The 18320-nt window shown below is 48.2% G+C and overlaps 1 protein-coding gene across 3 annotated transcripts; it reads left to right on the top strand.

The window, feature by feature from the left end:
- The first annotated feature begins 883 nt into the window (after positions 1 to 883).
- On the top strand, positions 884 to 17741 carry LPAR4 (lysophosphatidic acid receptor 4). Of its 3 annotated transcripts, none has more exons than XM_084213338.1 (2): positions 884 to 1192; positions 11045 to 17741. In XM_084213338.1, exon 2 carries the CDS (start codon positions 11198 to 11200, stop codon positions 12242 to 12244), a length of 1047 nt encoding a protein of 348 aa, XP_084069464.1. In that variant the 5' UTR covers positions 884 to 1192; positions 11045 to 11197; the 3' UTR covers positions 12245 to 17741. The 3 variants fall into 3 exon arrangements, with proteins under 3 accessions (XP_084069464.1, XP_084069465.1, XP_084069466.1); XM_084213339.1 differs by lacking the exon at positions 884 to 1192 and adding an exon at positions 1887 to 2149; XM_084213340.1 differs by lacking the exon at positions 884 to 1192 and adding an exon at positions 9328 to 9456.
- Positions 17742 to 18320: the final 579 nt, after the last annotated feature.

Raw genomic sequence — 18320 nt, forward strand, 5'->3', positions numbered from 1 at the left:
ATCTCCTGTAACATTTTAAGGAGTTGTTCTCCCAGGCCTTCAAGTTCCCAACAGCTGAAGACTTTTGTCAAGAGAGTTTAATTAAACCAATAACTCCAGAGAGAAAGCAAACATCCCGGCCAGGCACAGCTGCCTGGGTCCGTTCCAGCAGCAGCAAAGTTGGCACAATCACCACATTCTGCCTAAATTCTCAAAGAGGCACAGAAGTTTTGGGTTAAGATTTATGCTGCATTTAATCTTTGAGGGGCCATCACTCTCCTCTCTAATGGGCTTGCCCAGCCCGGGCAGTTTTGAAGCTCAGACTCAAGATGTTAATCTGAGAAAATGTTTTAGTGAGCTCATCCTAATCTGTGTCAGAGCACCCAGCTCCCGATATCCTTTTTTCCCTAAAAAAAGCTTTGGAATGCTGCGGTGTTGGTCAATGGGTTCCCACTGAGAGCTCTCACCCTCGCATGAGAATGGGTGTGAAAAGCAGCCGCATCTCCCCGGGGATCAGCATTTCCATGCAGCCGCCCGAAAATGCCCACAAGCCACGAAACTGGGTTTCTGTGTAAATTTACTGGTGATACTGGCGGGTTTTCCATCCTGAGCCTTCAGCCAGCCCCACACTCAGGGACAGCGATGCCTTGGCCACGCCGACACCATTCCCCCACATTTTCTGCCTCTATTTTTACTAAACAAATAAAATGGACCTTTGCCCATCGGGGGCAGGAAACATCTGCACCGCCACCGCTCTCACTCCGAATCCACGCTCCTGTTTTTGCGTTTCGTTAAACCGGGGGCTCGCAGAGGCTGGGGCTGAGCAGCCCGGAGCTGCTGGGCTGTTACATGAGATATTCAGGAAGTTATTTGCATGGAGGGATAAAAGCCTGTGGCAGCAGCCGGGTACGCTGCAGAGGCGACTCAGCCACGGTGGCCACCAGCCCAAGGAATTACATCCCTCGCAGCTTCACAATGAGTTGTTTACTGGCCTTGGCTGCCGGTGGGAAGAGCCAAGGAGAGCGGAGGAAGAGGAGAGACAAACACAATGCGAGCGAGACGCGTTAGGGGGGAGGCTGGGCTTTAGCAGCAGCCCCGGCATTTCAGCCCTGTGGAAGCAGAGAGGGCTGAAAAGGGAATAAAATGAACCATCCGCCGCCTTGCTGCTGCTGCCAGAAGAGCCTCGTCCCTACCTGAAGGGCTGATATCGAAGGTAAGAAGGGGAAAGAAGGAGTTTTTAGGCAGAGGGCAGATTGACCGCGCGGCTCTCGGGGGCAGCTCCCAGGCAGACGCAGCCACGCTTCTCTGAGTATTTGTAATTATGGCCCTGGAGAAGGAAAGCTGACCGGCTTTCCAGCAGGAATCCAGCGATTCAGGGCAAGAGCTCAGACTGTTCCAGTCAGCTCCTCTGAGAAGATTTAAAACAAAACAACAACCCCCAGCCTAACAAACAGCGCCTTTCTAAATCTGCACAGGGAAATATTTGCTATTTTATTTGCACGGCCAACTTTGCTCTGCAGCTTCCTAATCTTACCCAGTGCTCTCCCGATTCTCAGCTCCCCCTTCTGCTCCTCACTTTTCTTTTAATTGGAAGGCAAAACAATTACGGCCGCGGGAAGGAAAATCCGAGCTTTGAGGAGCTTTTCCCTGCTCGTTCCCATCGGGCACGCTCTCCCAGGCCGGGTCCCCCGGCTAATTGCTCAGGAAATCCGCGCTGCTCATTGTCGGGCTGTCCTTAAGCTGCTAATTCCGAACTGGGAGAGGCTCTGGAAGGGAATCCATGGATAGAGCCCCGCGAGAGGGACCCAGCGGAGACCCGGGGCGGGGCGGGCTCCGGCGCTAATAACACATCCCTGCCCAATGGAAAGCGTTTCCTATGGAGACCCCCAGGAGTTCCCCCTGCCCACAGCCCCTGCCCAGACATTGGGCCCATTCTTGCGTCCCGTTTTCCCAAGACACGAAGGCAGCAGCGCTCGGCAGCCCCGATCCCGCTCGGAACAAAGGCCGGGCAGCTGCCACCCAGCGCGGAGTTTGAGGATGAGCGGCTGAACTTGGACAAAGTGGGATTCCCGCCTGGGAATCGGGCGGTTCGTGTCCCGGGGACACAAAGGACTGTCAGGGAGGGATCCCCTGAAGGAAGCCCCGACCCGTGGGAATGGTGGCGGTCCCGGTAAGTCCCCCCCTTCCCGAGGCAGGAAAAGCGGCCGGATTTCATGGCAGCTGCGGGTGGGGGTTCTGGAGACTGGGATGGATGTGGGGGATGAATCCCGCCGGGTTTCACTGGCGATCCGCGGTGTTTTCCCCGCGCTGGCGGCTCCCCTTCCTCCTGCTCCAGCCCTGCCGAGGCTGGGGCTGCTTAAAGGGAGAAAGATGAGATCCAAGTTTTGGGAAAGTAATTCCTGTGCGAGCTACTCCTCCAGATTGTATGGAAATGGTTCTGACCCCCAGCGCAACTCTCCATTCCCATCGAGATTCTCATTGTGGCACTGCAGGTGAAAAGTTTAGGAGTTTTCTGTCCTGTTGCTTGTTGTGTGTTTGTGAAAAGGATCTCTTGGTTACAGCTTCCTTTTGTACTTGAAGTCAGTGTCATAAAGACGCTTTAGGCTTATGATGGGTTGGATAGAAATGTGGCATTCACCTTCGTTTAATGGAGGGCTGGTTCCCACAAACTGTACAAAAATATTAGGAATTAAGTTATAAATATTATACTGAAAACTTTAAAAATTTGATTTATCACTTTGGCTTCCATTCATGGCTGAAATCTACTCCTTTAAAGCTACAAAATTCAATGAGAAAAATTCAAAGACAGCTCTAAAAAAACCGAAATGGGTGTCTGAAGTAAAATGAACTATGAACAACATCATTTAAAGATTTGGCTGTTTGGAGGAGAGAGGATTTAACACAATATAAGCACATGGCAGAAAAATTTGCAGGAAAAGTTTGGAGGTTTTAATGACATTCCCAAATCATTGTTAGAGAGGAGACAATTGTGTGTGTGGTTTTTGTATTGCTGCCCTATAGGAACAGAACAGTCAAATCCAGAGGATGGGAAGTGCAAAGTTCACAGCTCGGTGATAAGGACATTCCCCCCTTGTAGTACTTTTCCATCTTCTTGCCCTTAGGAGCATTCCCTAAAAACAAAACAGGCAGGAAACCCTGGTACTTTGGGGGGTTCAAAGCCTCTGCATTTTAAAAGAAAATCCTGAAACACAGAGGAGGGAGGAAGGGGGTGGGAGAGGAGGCTGAACAAACATTTCACTGGAATCCTTTGAGGCTAAAAATGAGAATCCTCCTCAACTGATAAAAATCGATGTCTTCCAAATTCCAGGGTCAAGAGCTCAGCTCCCCACAGACAAACACAAGAAATGCCCCAGTTCTGCACTCACCCTCATTTAGGGCATTGCAATGAGGCACAGAACTGCAAAGCTGCACCTGGGGTTGCTGAGGAGGAGGGATGGAAACATTCCCTGGGCAGGGAGAGGATGCTCTCCCAGCTGGAAGATGGATCAGTCCTCCAGCAGTGACCTCATGGCTGGAGCACAGGAGCAGGAATTAAAGCAGCTTTATCCAGAGCTCGGGCCAGGACTGGGGACAGGGTGCACTGTTGGAGGGGACCTGGCAAAGCAATTTGGGAATCTGTCGCTGTGGCACTTGGAGCCATCTGGGCGGATGCCATGCCCATGATCCATCCGTGCCACTGCCCCTGTGCTTACAGCACATTTGGGATTTTGATATTTCCGATGTCTGAGCGTTCCCGGTCAGGGCTGTGCGGCTGGAGTGGCGCTCCAGGATCCCAAAGGAGCCGCAGGGAGCCGTCCCCGCGGGCTGGGCAGGGTGGGGATGGCTCCTGGAGCACTCAGCCACCCTCAGCGGGTCTTTCCAGGTCAAGCGTGCGTGCAGAGCCTCACTCTGCTCCTCCACACGTTGCTCCTCCTCCCTAAATAAGGATCCGATTTAGTCTCGGGGAAGGGGAGCCACCACTTTCCACAGAAGGGAGATTCTCTCCCTGAAAAGAGGAGCTCTTTATTCCCAGAGCAGACAGTGGCTCTGCAAGGCTTCCTCCTGCACCAGCTCCCAGTTCAGCCCCATAAAAGGGGTAAAGATCCACCCTGCTCCAGAGCCAGACCAGCCTGAGCTGACCCTGGCTGCAGGAAAATTTGCTGGATTATTTGTGATGTGTTTGGTTGGTAGGAAGAGGAAGATCTCTTTATCTTGGCAAGTGAAATTAAGGGATATTCATCGGTCCCTGAGCCCTGAGACAAAGGTGTGTTTTGGCAGCAGAGCAGATCCTTTCTCTGGTCAAAACATGAGCTCATCAGGCTGTGAGACCCTGTGATGCTGTAAATACACAGCCACAACAGACCTCTTCTTTTCCTCTCATATTATTCCTACTCTCCTTTCTTGAACCTACAGACAACTCACCCTCTTCCTCCCCAGCATGTTTTACAGATGGATATAACCATATTTAGCAGGAAAAGCAGCATCCAGCCCTTGCACGATGCCAAAATGTCATTGCCTTGCCCTCATCTTATAATTAGAAATCTGATTTCTAAGAAGCTTCACTGCAGAAGCTTTGCTGGATAGCTGAGATTGGATATTTCTGCATTGTGGAGCAATTCCTTAGTTATTTTACCACTTTACAGAAAAAGCCAGGTTGGTCGAGGTTTGAGGTGGAAGGCGTCTCTGCCCAAGACAGGGATTGAACAGGATGGGCTTTAAATTCCCTTCCAACCCAAACCATCCTGGGACTCTACAATCCTCAAAATTTCCCCTTTTCCCCTCAGGATAAAGCCATTGAAGACAACAAAGCCCTGTTAGATCAAGCCCCTGCAGTAAATAAACACAGGGCACAGATCCCTCAAGATCCCAAACATGGATTTTGTCCAGTCCTATGGAAGGACTGGCCCAGCACCCAAAGGAATCCAGACAGCCCCTCCAGCCAGGCCACCTTGCCAAGGTGAAATTGGTGCTTGTGCTGCTGTGCTGGCACCTTCTGGGTGCAAGGCAAGGCAAGAAAAGTCCATAGTTTCCGATAATGGGAGGAGAAAGTTCTCAGCTGTCCCATTTCAGCAAAGGGAGTGCAGAGGATCCAGCCCGTGGGATGAGGATGGGGTGGCAGGAGGGCTCCACGTGGCTCAGAGGAGCTGAGGAAAGGCCACAAGGAGCCAAAAAGCCAAGGAATGGCCGAGGAACCACTGGAAATTGTGTCAGGGAAAGCAAAGAAAGGCAGCTTGTTGGGCAGGCTGCTGACTGGGAACCTTTTGGAGCTGTGAGCAAATAAACCCAGGCCTGTTGTTGGAGTCCCCAGTGGCTCAGGGAAACAGGAGTCTCTTATTTTTTATGTTGTTTTTTTTTTTTTTTTTCCCTTAGCCACACTTTGTAATGAACCAGAGCTACATCAAGGACACGGCAACCTCTACCACAAACATTATTCCTGGGTGAAAACAACCTGGTCAGACAGGGTAACTTTGCTTTTCAGCACTTCATCAGCTTTTCTTTGCATCTAAATTTTCTCTATTGAATCCAGCGCTGCCATTATCCAGCAATCCCTGGGGCTCCAAACAAGCAGCATTCCCGCACTCCTCCAGCACCAAAAGCCGGGCAAAAAGCCGCTCTTACAAGTGTTAAATAATGCAAACTTCGCCGAGAAGTTTGGGGTGAATCCCATCGATTCCTGGCTGCGGCCCAGCCCCTCTGGAGGCTGCTGGGGATGGGGAGAGGCAGAGCACGCCAAGGGTTAAAGGGTGATGTAAATGGAGAGAGACATTCTCAGTGCAAACAAAAGGAGAGTCATGCCCTGAGGATCAGTGGCTGAATATGGGGTAAGGCAGTTCGCGAATCTCTTCTGAAGGAAACATTTTAATTAGCTCAATCCAAAACAGATACAGCCCAGAGAAGGCACCGCGAGCAGGAAATGCTTTGTAAGTCTCAGAGGACAGTGAGGAGACAACGGCGGTGCTGAGCAATTAAAGAAAAGAAAAAAGGAAGAAAAAAGGAGAGCGCCTTTAGGGTTCGGGCTGAGAGGCTCAGGTTTCCTTCCCTGCCCCATCCTGGAGAAGAATTAAATCAGGGGAGCTGCTGAGCTGGGAGGGGGTGTGAGGGTCCCCAGGAGCCAAAGCCAGCTCGGAGCAGGGGACAGCAGCGCCCGGCGGCTCCCACCCCATCCCTGCGCTCACTCCCGCCCGGTGAGAGGCGATGCCTCCCCAGGCCCCCCACGTTTGGGGTTTTTCTCTGAAAAATCAGCAGCTGAAACCTGCCTGAAGCGGGCCACTCCCAGCGCCAGCTTCCCGCAGGTACGGCAGGCGATGTCGCAGCCGCAGCAAGGGCTGGGGACTGCCAGGTCCTGCGACACCGAGCACAATAAGTGTCAAAGCCATGAATAAGAGCCTTCCTGCCCTGATTTTTTGGGCTAATCACCCGCAAACGTCCCCATTCCCCGGCATACCGGCCGGGCATTCACTCCGATAAACCGGGCAAGAATGGCCCTTTGAAGCTCCACAAACCTCCGTGGACTTCAAAGTCCCACTTCTGTCTGCTCTTTCCCCACTGTTCTCCAATACATCACTTAGGATTAGGAAATGAAAGAGATTAAAGCGTTTCTCCTTCCCAGCGCTTGGGATCGTCAATGGAGCTTTGTTTACAGGCAGCTGCTCCGCTTCCCACCCTCTAATCCCGGCCTTCCCTTGCTCCTGCCGCACCGGGGAGCAGAACTGGGAATCTGCCAGGAGCTCCGGGGAGGATGGAGCACTCACAGCGAGCTGAGCCCAACCCCACTACTGGTGTCCCAAGCTATTTCCCATCCCTACACCTTTCCAGATCCAGCATCACCTGCTCCAGCTTTCCATAAACCCACACTGCTGGGAAAATAGAAGCAGCATCAGCTCCCGCCCTGGCAGCCTCCAGCAGGGAAAAATCAGCCACCAGATTGCCCCAGACTGGACGTTTGTCCTTAAAGCTGCTGCCAGTTCACACTCTCAGAGCTCTCCCTGAACAAAACCAACTTTTACTGAAAAAAAGAAAGTAGAAGTAAGCGGAAATTCCATTGCAGGAACTGAGATGCTCGGTTTTTCAGATAGAAGGTGGTTTTGGTTTTTTAAAAATATATAATAGTTTTGATTTTATCTGTTCAAACAATTGCAGTTTAATCTTATTTTATCTGTAGTCACCAGTCTAGAAGAGCCCAGGCCCTACAGAGTCACACAGAATTACCATCTCTGCAAAAATCTGCCAAAACCCCAAACATCTCCCCGCAAAAAAACCCTTATTTGTACCTCCTGCTTAATTAAAGTGGAACGAAGGAAATAAACACCAAGAAGCTGCAGAGCCGAGTTTGTTGTTCAGCTGTAACCCTGGGCTCCATGGTGGGAGTAAGTTACTCATCCCACAGGCGTTGTAGCAGTGGGGTGAGGAGCAGGGAGCTGCAAACCCTGGAGTGAATGGAATTCTTGTCAGGAGAAGGCAGAAATAAAGCTCTTGCTGTGCCCAGGAAAATCCCTATTTATTTCCATGCCAGGGGCTGAGACCCTATCAAAAGACAAGGAGTGTTGCCATAACCTGGGAGAAAACCCAGAGAAATCTCCCCAAACCTCACTGTCCTGCAGGTTTTGGCTTCTCCACCTTTAAACCTTTGTTTCTCAAGATTTCAGAGATAACCTGAGCACACACCATGACAATCCAGCAAAGATCCTTCAGCCCTGGGAGGTTTTCTCATCAGGGCTGTGCCAGACCTCCCAAACCCAGAGCTCAAATGAACACACAGGGTGTCCTTCACGTCCAGACTGATAAAGTTCCCCTCATCTGACATCTCACATGACTAAAAGAAAATGTGATGATGCCAAAAATGCCATCCCCAAGCCTCATGCTGGTGTTTTTCTGACCTCAGCTTGCTGCACATGTGGAGAGCGGGATCGGTGTGGAGCTGGAAGAATGGGATAATGGAATGACAGGGCTGCTTTTAAAATTTGTTTTTTCCCCCTGCAGTAATTCCTGTTCCAACAAACAGCTCCTCTGGATGGAGCTGCAGTCTGGCAGTTTGGAGGTGTCTTGGGGTGCTGGGAGGAGGAAATGCAGGAATTGTAAACAGGATACTCAGGCACCATAGGAAGTAACACCAAGTTTTCCTCTCTTTTCAGTCCATGGAGGATGGGATATTTCTAACCTACTCTGCTGAACCTCACTTTGAATTAGAGGGCTTTGTGAGGGATGGCTGGAGGTTTGCTGGTACCATTCCTGCTAGGAGAGAGAATATTCTGAATTTTATCACACTAACAGGGGGTTTATTCCATTACATTCCTCCCCTCCTTGACTGGCCCCCAGTTGAAATATAGGATTTAAAGCTTTGCTCTCCCTGAAATCTTAAAAAAAATTACTATTTTGTCATCCTGTATTTACTCAGTTTTTAAAAAATATATTGCTTTACATTTTCCCAGCAAGGCAACAGCAGTGGTGACCATGAAGAGCATCCCACTGCTTTAATCCATAGTGGAAAGGAAGGAAAGGGAATTTTAAAGTCGGAAAACTCAATCTGTGGACTCGTCCTACAGAATTTAAAGCACATGGCTGGGTTTCAAAGCCACTTGTCAGCTTGTTTAAACACCTCAGGGTTCCATAGGTAAACAAGGCAGGCTGTATTTTAAAGCCCATAAGTTAACTAGACAATTGCTGGCAGGCAATTCCCAGAGATTGGACACTGGAAAAAATGGGATTTGACCTCGGGGCTGTCTGGAGCAGAGCAGGGAGAACAGGATCAGGTGATGGAGCATCTTTTTTGTTGTGTGAGGAGTATCTGGGTGAGGCTGCTGGCAACAAGCACTTAGTCAGGAGCAAAGGTGAGAGTTCCAAAGGCACCTTTCAAACCTGGGCATGGAACTGCCCAAATCCAGGCCAGGTTGGAAAGCGGGATTTCCACAGGGCTCCCAGACTGTGTGAGGTATCCACGGACACCCAATCCCTCTGAGATCTCCCCAGAGTGGACCCTGGACCAGGAGAGTGTGGCACACCTGGGGTTCACACACCCAGGGAGTCACAATCCAGCATAAACACAAACTCATGATGGAGATAACAGGGAGTGTCTGCACTGGGAGGGAGCCTCAGGACAAGGATTTAATGCTTTAGGCTGAAGGTTAAGCCAAGGCTCAGCTATTCCTGTTGGAGCTCATGTGAGCTTTCCAATCCAACTCAGCTCTTGTTTAAAGGCATTTGAACTTTCAGGCAAGACCTTTTCTTTTTCCCTTCCACCACAGATCCAAAGAAAATGAATTCAATCCCACATTTGAGATTTTACTTCTGTGCTTCCCATAAATTTAAATATTTTGTATTTTTTTTTAGCTTGTTTAACCATGAATTTAGGAGGAAAAACATCTCTACAGGAGACACCTCCAAGTTCCAATTCATCATTTTTGGATGTTCAAAGGATGAAGTAATCTGGGAAGGCAGATATGGACATCCTCCTTTCTTGCTACTTTGCCAGGTGCAAAGGTGAGGTGCTGCCTGCTCCCAGGGTCACAGCACCAGTTTTTGGGCAGCCTGTGGTTCTCCAGGCATTCCCAGATGAGGAACTTGTCCCTTCCCTCCAGCAAAGCCGTGGCTATCCCAGCTTTGCCAACACTTGCCATTTTACCAGCAAGGCTGACAGCTTGCATGCGAGAACTCCGAGGAGGAAAACAGGGAAAACATCTGATTTTGATCATTTGCATCCCAAATTGTCTCGAGACCATGATTTGTTTTCCATTTTGTTTATATGTTGCCATTGCAACCTTTAACACAGCTCAGTGACAGGTTTGGAGCTGGAACTCCTCTGTCAGGGGTTCACTCTGGAAAGGATCCCACTCTTCACAAGAGTTTCGCCTCCAAACTACTCCCAGTTGTAGCTCCTAAATTTCTTAGATTACAAGGAGATTCCAAACTAGTTCTTATTTGGCTGGCTGGAGTTTGTAAGGAAAAGGTCTTTCCCTTCAAAACCCAGCTTTGCTCCACATTTCCAAGAAGTGCTGAGTTCATGATCCAACTCACAAACCCTCCTTGCTCCAGTGGGACTTTCCTCGAGGAGACTTTCCAAGGGATTATTCTCACAGGCATTAAAAATACTTAAAATAGGCAGGAGAGATGATCCAGGGAGTTCAGGAAGCACCTATGTCCAAGTAAAAACATGCTCACTTCACGGGTTTCCAAAGCTTGTTGAGTTGGGACAAAGTCTTACAAGAGTGTAGTCCATGAGATTTCCCAAATTTCATATTCCAAACCTCGACAAAGAGTAGGAATGAAAAGCAGCTGTTGGTGCAGCTTAGAGGAATCTTTCTTGGGAAAATTTTACACTTGCAAAAAAATTCCTTTTGGAAGTAATACCATATTTGCAGACATTGTAAGCAGGGGAAAAAAAGGGAAACATGGCTTTGGGAAGTGTTTTTGGTAAATATTTCTGAGCTACAACAGTTTTCCACTTTGGAAAACATGTGCAAGGATGCTGCTATTGTCAATTAGAAAAATGGCAAAGCAGCTCTTCTTCATCATAGATTTTGGTGGGGTTTTTAATACTTTTGCATCAAAAAAGATTGAAAATCCATAGACCTTGTCTTTGTGCACAGTTTAAATTACACTACAACTTTCAGCTTTTCTCCTCCTATTACAGGTTTAGGGCAAAATTTCAGATGTTCCATTCTGTTAAATTTCTTTCCAAACATACTGGGCCAATTCCATCTCAGATTTTAAAGAAAAACCTTTCCAAGGGGAATGCTGGAATTATCACGGAACAGTTTGGGTTGGAAAGGACCTTAAAGCCCCTCTTGTTCCAACCCCTTCCATGGACAGGGACACCTTCCATAGACCTGGCTGCTCAGAACAATCACTCTCCTTCAAACAGGAGGATGATGGAGGGATGGAAGGAAAGTAAAGGCCAAATTCAGTAAATTCCATCTTCAACTGTGAAAAACTCCAATAATAGTGGAACTTGCAAAGACTCACTTGAAAACTAATTCCTGCTGTTGTTTGCACATCCATTAATTTGGGAATTTCTCTTGCACAGCCACTTTGGTTCAAGAGTGATGGCAGTTCTCTCTTTCTCCTTTAGGATGAAAGGATCCGTGAGGGAGATGCGGTAGGAAGGAGTCCAGCCACCTCCCTGGAATGCGTTCCTTCGGGAAGGGACGAGCTCCCTGCCTTATTTTATGGATGTCACTGAAGTAGACTTTGAAGGCCTTTGGAAGCCCATCCCAGACTTGGCATGGGAAACCACAGCAACAACCATACCTGCCTGACAGACGATTCCTTCAAGTACAACCTGTACGGAGCCGTGTACAGCGTGGTCTTCATCCTTGGCTTGATCACAAACTGCGCCTCCCTCTTCGTCTTCCTCTTCCGGATGAAGATGCGGAGCGAGACGGCCATTTTCATGACCAACCTGGCCGTTTCAGACTTGCTTTTTGTGTTCACTTTGCCCTTTAAGATTTTCTACAACTTCAACAGGCACTGGCCCTTCGGGGACAGCCTGTGCAAGATCTCGGGCACGGCGTTCCTCACCAACATCTACGGGAGCATGCTGTTCCTCACCTGCATCAGCGTGGATCGCTTCCTGGCCATCGTGTACCCCTTCCGCTCCCGCACCATCCGCACCAGGAGGAATTCCGCCATCGTCTGCGCCGGCGTTTGGATCCTGGTCCTCAGCGGCGGAATTTCGGCCTCGCTGTTCTCCACCACCAATGTGTCCAACACCAGCACCACCTGTTTCGAAGGGTTCTCCAAAAGGATCTGGAAAACCTACCTGTCCAAGATCACCATATTTATTGAGGTGGTGGGATTCATCATCCCTCTGCTGCTCAACCTCACGTGCTCCTCGCTGGTTCTCCGGACTTTACGGAAGCCGGCCACCCTGTCCCAGATTGGGACGAACAAGGAGAAAGTGCTGAAGATGATCATCGTGCACGTGGCCATTTTCGTCGTGTGCTTTGTCCCCTACAACTCCATCCTGTTCCTGTACGCACTCGTGCGCTCCCAGGCCATCGCCAACTGCTCCCTGGAGAGGTTTGCCAGGACCATGTACCCCATCACGTTGTGCATTGCCACCCTCAACTGCTGCTTCGACCCCTTCATCTACTACTTCACCTCCGAGTCCTTCCAGAAGTCCTTCAACATCAAAACCCAGATCAAAATGGATTCTCTCTTCAAGACAGAGATGCCGCTCACAAAGACGGCGCTGCCGGCGCCGCAGGATGAGATCAGTGACCAGGCCATCACCAACGGGGGAGATCCCACATCTGAATCCCATTTCTAGGGAGATGTTTACACAGGGAGTTACCCCCCATTAACTCCTGATTAACACCACGTGGCAAAGAGCAGCTCCAGAAAACGGGGGCTCACACGTGGGGTTAATGAAGAAAAGCTGCTGGGGGAACGACAGATCCTCGCACTGGGATGGTCCCATCACCTTCCACGGGTGAACACAAAGTGTGAAAATCCCAATGGATCTCCCTTTGGAGATTATGGATAGGCTACAACACATGCATCAACTCAGGAGGGAACAGAACAGCTTCTTTAACCAGAAGATGCCAACATTTGGCATTTTCCCCCTCAGCAGTTGACATGGGACCAGTTGGGAAATAGAAAATTTCAATTTTTTTAGAGATTCCTGCCAATATTTCTGCCTTCTGCAGGTGCATCCTCATCCTCATATGTTAACTCAGTAACTTCCCACAATATGTATGTTTGCTTACAAAGGCATAATAAAAGCTTGTGGCTTTTCCTTACTCCACTGCCAGAGTGCAGAGCCTGGTTTTCCTAGAGACTGGAATTTATGGAGAGGTTTGAAGTGTAAATAATTGTTAGGGAATTAGGCAAAAGAGTTGCTTGGTGACAGAAAAGATAATAAGAAAAAAAAAAAGATAATTATTACTACAGTTTTGAAAGATGAAGTTTCATTTTTATCAGATTAAGCTGTCATTTAATTTATTTGATTATTTTTAATGCCACCTCTGGGAAGGAGTAAAGAGCCCATTAATGATCTGTTGCACCTGGGCTTTTATATCCCAGGGGATTATATGACTATTTCTGGGAAGGGCTGGACTGTAAAGTCAGCTGGAGAGGGGCCTGAAACCCCAGAGTTCTTCCAAGGGCAAAGTTCCCATACAGAAGCTGAGGCAGCTGAAGGCCCAGGAGTGCTGATCCTGCTGAAATATGGACAAGTGGTGTCCCAGCATCCAGTTAAGGGAGGATCTGTGATTGCTGAATGGGTTTTTAGGGCCTCAAGGTAACTCAAAAGCCAATTTGCTGCACTCTTTTCTTAGCTGGTTACAGCAATTATTGTCTTGTTTTCCAATTAATTTATTACCTTTCTTTTTATAGATTACAGAAATATATGGAAAATTAATTTTTTGTATGTGTTGCATTTTACCACCTGGTTCCTTTCTCCAACTCTTGGCTCATGCTTGAAGCTCTACAGCCCTTCCCAGGCTGGTTCCTTCTTAAGTGTAAGAAAAAGAAATGAGGAGAACAATTTCATTTGAAAAAATATAAAGTTACAACTTGTTAGCTCAGCAATCTACATTACCATGGCAAAGCTACTTCTAGGGAATTATTGCCAAAAAAGGAGACAAATTATTAATTGAGCAGATGTTTTCCACTCAACTCTATTTTAAGTCTCTCTGATGAAGCCTCGTGAGATACAAGAGCAGCACCTCAAATGTGATCATTTAAAGCAACAGAGGTTTAAGTGTGAGAAGAATTCAGCTGTAAAATGTTAATGCTTCCAAGGGAATATTTATTTAGCACTGCATTCACTTTGAATAAAGAAGTCAGTGGCTAACCAAGGTTGAGAGACCCCAAAGATGATTCTATTTCAGCCCTAAAATGTCACTTATTGGAGAAAAACATATGATCAACTCATTATACACAGAGAGCATGAGAGCAGCCAAAAATATTCTATTTCAGCTCTGAGTTACAGCAATACTTACTGGAAACTTGCACACAGGACTGGCCCGGGAGGCTTTTCTGGAGATTAAACCCGCAGACAATTGCACTTTGGAGCAGAAGAATGTGAAAACAGGGAGAGATCACTGAAAAAAGTTGGTGGAATGAGGTCAGTGTGGCAGGACAAGGGATAGACAGTGACAGGGAATTCGTCAGCAGCTGGGAAAGGTTCACCTCCAGCCCAAGGGATGAGCTGGGCTTTAGGAAGCAGCAATATTTGCCATTTAACCAGTACCTTGTCACTTTTCCTGCCTGTGCCCCTTTCCTACTGCACCCAAACTCTTCACAGGGCATTTTAAAATCCAGATTTCCTTTGGCTGATCAGCCCACCTCAACCCTTGCCATGAAATGTGTGTATTTCAGAGAAGTCGTTCCCTTCAGACCAAAAGGCAAAGAGAGGGATTTGCCAGGCTTCCCTACAGGCAGAGTTCTCCCAGAGGAGCAAATCCTTCATCCCATGGCAGAGGAGGGTTGGGGAACCATCAGCAGCTCTGACACACCCCAAACTCTGTGAGAAATGGGGCACCCCATCCCAAAACCCTGCCAGGAACTGGGCTTGATGAGAAACAAGCTGCACTTTTAGGGAGGAGAGAGGGAAGGAAAAAGAGCAGGAAGAATTCACTAACAAACTTTATTTCTAGGGGTGGGAGAGAGAAGGAACAAGAGTGAGAAGGATTTGCTAAAAAAGTGAGGGGGGCATTTAGAACCACAGAATATCCTGAGCTGGAAGTGACCCACAAGGATCACAGAAGTGCAACTCCTGGCCCTGCACAGGACAGCCCCAAGAATCCCATTCTGTGCCTAAAAACATCTTCCTATTTGCAAGAAGAATATTTGCAACATAAGAAAATGCTTCTCTGAGGCAAAGCCCTGCTTAATTCAGATTTACAGAGATGAGAAACCTGTTTGCACTCAGCTTGTTCTCAGCAGGCAACATCCAACTGCCAGCTTGGAAATCTTATTTTAAAGCTGCTGCTTTACTCTTGAGAAGTGATTCCAGAGCTTGTGGGGTTTGGGAGCTTTGTGGGACGGGGCTGTTCTCATGTCTGGTGGCTGCAGAACCTCTCATTTACAGAGCCCTGAGACACCTTCTGCTCTGGGTGTGCTCCACAGACCTTCCTCTGGTAAAATCCAAGGGAAAAAAGAAAAGTCCAGGCTAGAAACCACTGTCTGGGCTTCTGAAGGAAATGGTAAAAGAGAGGAGGGAATGAACTGGCTGGGACTGGACAAGCTCCAGGCCCCACATCCATGGCCTGCCTGTAATCCCAGCATAATGGGTGTCTTTTTGGGAGGCAAACCAGTGCCAATGCTTACAAATTTCTGTTTGCAGTTTTATGGGGCAAGAGCTGCGGTGGATATTCTCACATAAAATGTAATCCTATCATCCTGTGCCAAAATGCCAACTGAAAAGATCCATTATTTTGTAATTTAAGACCTCATAAATTATATGGAGATCACATGATGACTGACACTCACATCTGCTGGGACAGGTCTTGACTAATCTGGTTTTTTCTAGGTCAGGTACACTGAGTACACACTCCATGGTTTGTGGATAAATAACCAATTATGCATTCAGAGAGAGGAAAAGTGATTTTTCAGATGTCAGCAAAGCCAAGCTGGGAGGAGAGGGTGGCAGAAAAGTGGATTCCCAACTTTTCTGGCTAAGGGGCAGCTGAGTGTTCCCCCCCCCCCCCCAAAGAGCTGCTGTCAGCAAAGACAACGCCACAGCTTCAAGTTTAAAAACAAAATCAAATTAATTAAAAGTCACTGCCTTTAGAGGCTCAGACAGGACCCAGAGATCCTAAACAAACATTACTCATGGATTTCCTTGCTCCCAGCCAGGTTCCTGTTCCCATTCCCCAACCCATTGCCCAGCTGGAAAAGCTGCAGCTCCAGAAGGTTCCTGGGCACTCTGCCCAGCCCAAACCCACCCTGAGGTACCCACACCTGGTGAAATTCTGTGCCAATCCACAGGGATTTGTTCTACAGTCCCAGGAAGTTCCTCTTGGTGCCACCACGGGCCCTAGGATGGGTGAAAGGTGCCAGGTCTTGGGTAAATCTTGTGAAAATCTCCACCAGCTTTGCACAAACTACCCAGAGTCACATCTGTGAGCCACGAGGGCAAAGAGGCAGCACAAGTCATGTATAAAAGTCATGGATTAGCTCTTGGATGAGCCAAAGGGAGGGAAAGATCCTGTGCTGCACATGCACATCAGCTACCCAGGCTCTGCTCCTCCCTGCATGGATCCAGCCTCGAAATCCCTCTAAAACCAACCCTGGGAAGTTTTTTTGGTGGTTCTCCCTGAAGTTCTCCGTGGCTGAGGGAGGGAGGGAGGCTCTACTCCTGACCCAGCAAAAATACATGGATGACCCAGGAGGAGTTTCCCTGTGCCAGAGAGATACAGCACCTCTGACAGCCTTCTCTAGAGCTGTGGCCCTGCAGAGCTCCCCATGACATTCCATGCCATTCCCAGTGGGAAGTTTGCTGTCCACAGGCAGGAAATTGTCCTGTGAAAGTGTCCTTTGGTGTGACCTGCTGGCCACAGGGAGCCCTCAGCGCCCCAAAGCTTTGCTGTGTCCACAGAGCTCCTGGGGCAGGATTTGGGGACAGGAACAAAGCAGCCCTCACTTCACTAAGCAGGTTTTGGTGCTCAGCATTAATTGAAGAAAGAGGCAGAGTTGTTCTCCACGGATTAGCAGCCCGAGCCTTGTTTTTGCTGTAATTCCAGGAAAGCTGTAATTTTTATTTCTGAATGCTGCCCCCAGGCTGACCCCAGAGCCCAGGCTGGGCCTGAGCTGTGTGTGTGCCCTCTGACACTCCAAGGACCATAAATCACCCCTAGAATCATGAAATTAAGGCTGAAAGACCTCCAAGATCATCAAGTCCAACCATCAACCCAGCCCTGCCACATTCACCACAAACCCACGTCCCCAAGTGCCACATCCAGACACTTTCTGAACACCTTCAGGGATGGACACTCCACCTCTTTGCTGTTTCAATGCTTGACAACCCTTTCTGTGGAAGAACTTTCCCTGAAATCCAATCTAAACCTCCCCTGGCACAACTGGGGGCCATTCCCTCTCATCCTGTTGTGACATTTGTACATGTCTTCTGCATCTCTCTGAAATTCTGTGCCATGGAGATGCCACTAGCAGAAAATCAGGTTTGTGGGAGGTTCAAGCAAGTGAGGAAGATCAACCCAAAACATCTTTGCTTCCCACAAGAGAGGTCAAAGCTCCTTTTCTCTGGGTACAGAGTCCAGCCATGGGAATATTCTCCCTTTCCTGTTTGTTCTGTCAGGACCTGGGTGTGTTTAAAGGCTCGTTCTGCCCGATGTGAAATCCCTGAAGTGTCCAAGGCCAGGCTGGATGGGGCTTGGAGCAACCTGGGATACTGGGAGGTGTCCCTGCCCATGGTCTTGAAGGCCAATTCCAACCCAAACCATTCCATGATTTGAGACAGTGATTGTAAGCCCTATAAAATGCTCACATATGACAGCAAAACACGGAGCTGTTCCTGCCTTTTTCCTCTGGAAAACATCGCTTCAAACTAACACTTAACATCACTTCAACATTTAACACTGCTGGCTGTTCTTGATTTTAATTCTTAAATTTCATTTCCATGCAAAACACCAGAACCTTCACACCCCTAAACCACTGGGACAAGCAAGGAGCGGGGTGGTTTCTTTTTGGGATCACTTGGCATATGTTTTCCAAGAAAACTGTCCAGTTCCTAAGAAAACCCTGGGCTGGCTTTTCCCTGCCTGAGGGATTTGAGCAATGTAAATATTGTATAGAAGTGACCAACGCCCATGTTTTGCACTGTTTGCTCTTTTCTGTATCTCTGTGGATGTGTGTGGATAATGAAAAAGGAAAGTTTTTTCTGCAAAAACAGAACGTGTGAGTGTTCTCATTTACCCTGACTTGCATAAATACACAGTGTTAGCTGGAATAATATTTAAATTTCACTTTCTCTGTAGCCCTCTCAAATCCTGGGTACATCCAGCACACAGGGAGATTTTCCTGGAAACCCTCAGCATGGAAACTGGTCTCTCCTTTTTGTTGGTTTGTACAAATCCCCCCTTTTCTCCCATCATTAACCCAAATCACCTCTGCAGTCATGGAATACTTTCTTGGAACTCATTCCCTAGATCACTTCTAAGACCACAACACACAGAAAAAACCAAAGCAGTTGCACTAAACTTATTTTAATTTATATTTCCCCAAGTTCTCATCTTTCCTGCACAGGATGACACACTGCTAGCAGAACAAAATTAACCTCAAAAATATCATTTGACCCCTGGAAGGGCTGTGCTGCTTCCAAAGCTGGCCTTGTGTGTTATGCCTGGAAGTGCCATGGAATAAAAGCCCTCTCAGCACCAGGG

Source organism: Fringilla coelebs, assembly GCF_963513975.1.
Source record: "Fringilla coelebs genome assembly, chromosome: 11".
In the NCBI taxonomy this organism is placed as follows: Eukaryota; Metazoa; Chordata; class Aves; order Passeriformes; family Fringillidae; genus Fringilla; species Fringilla coelebs.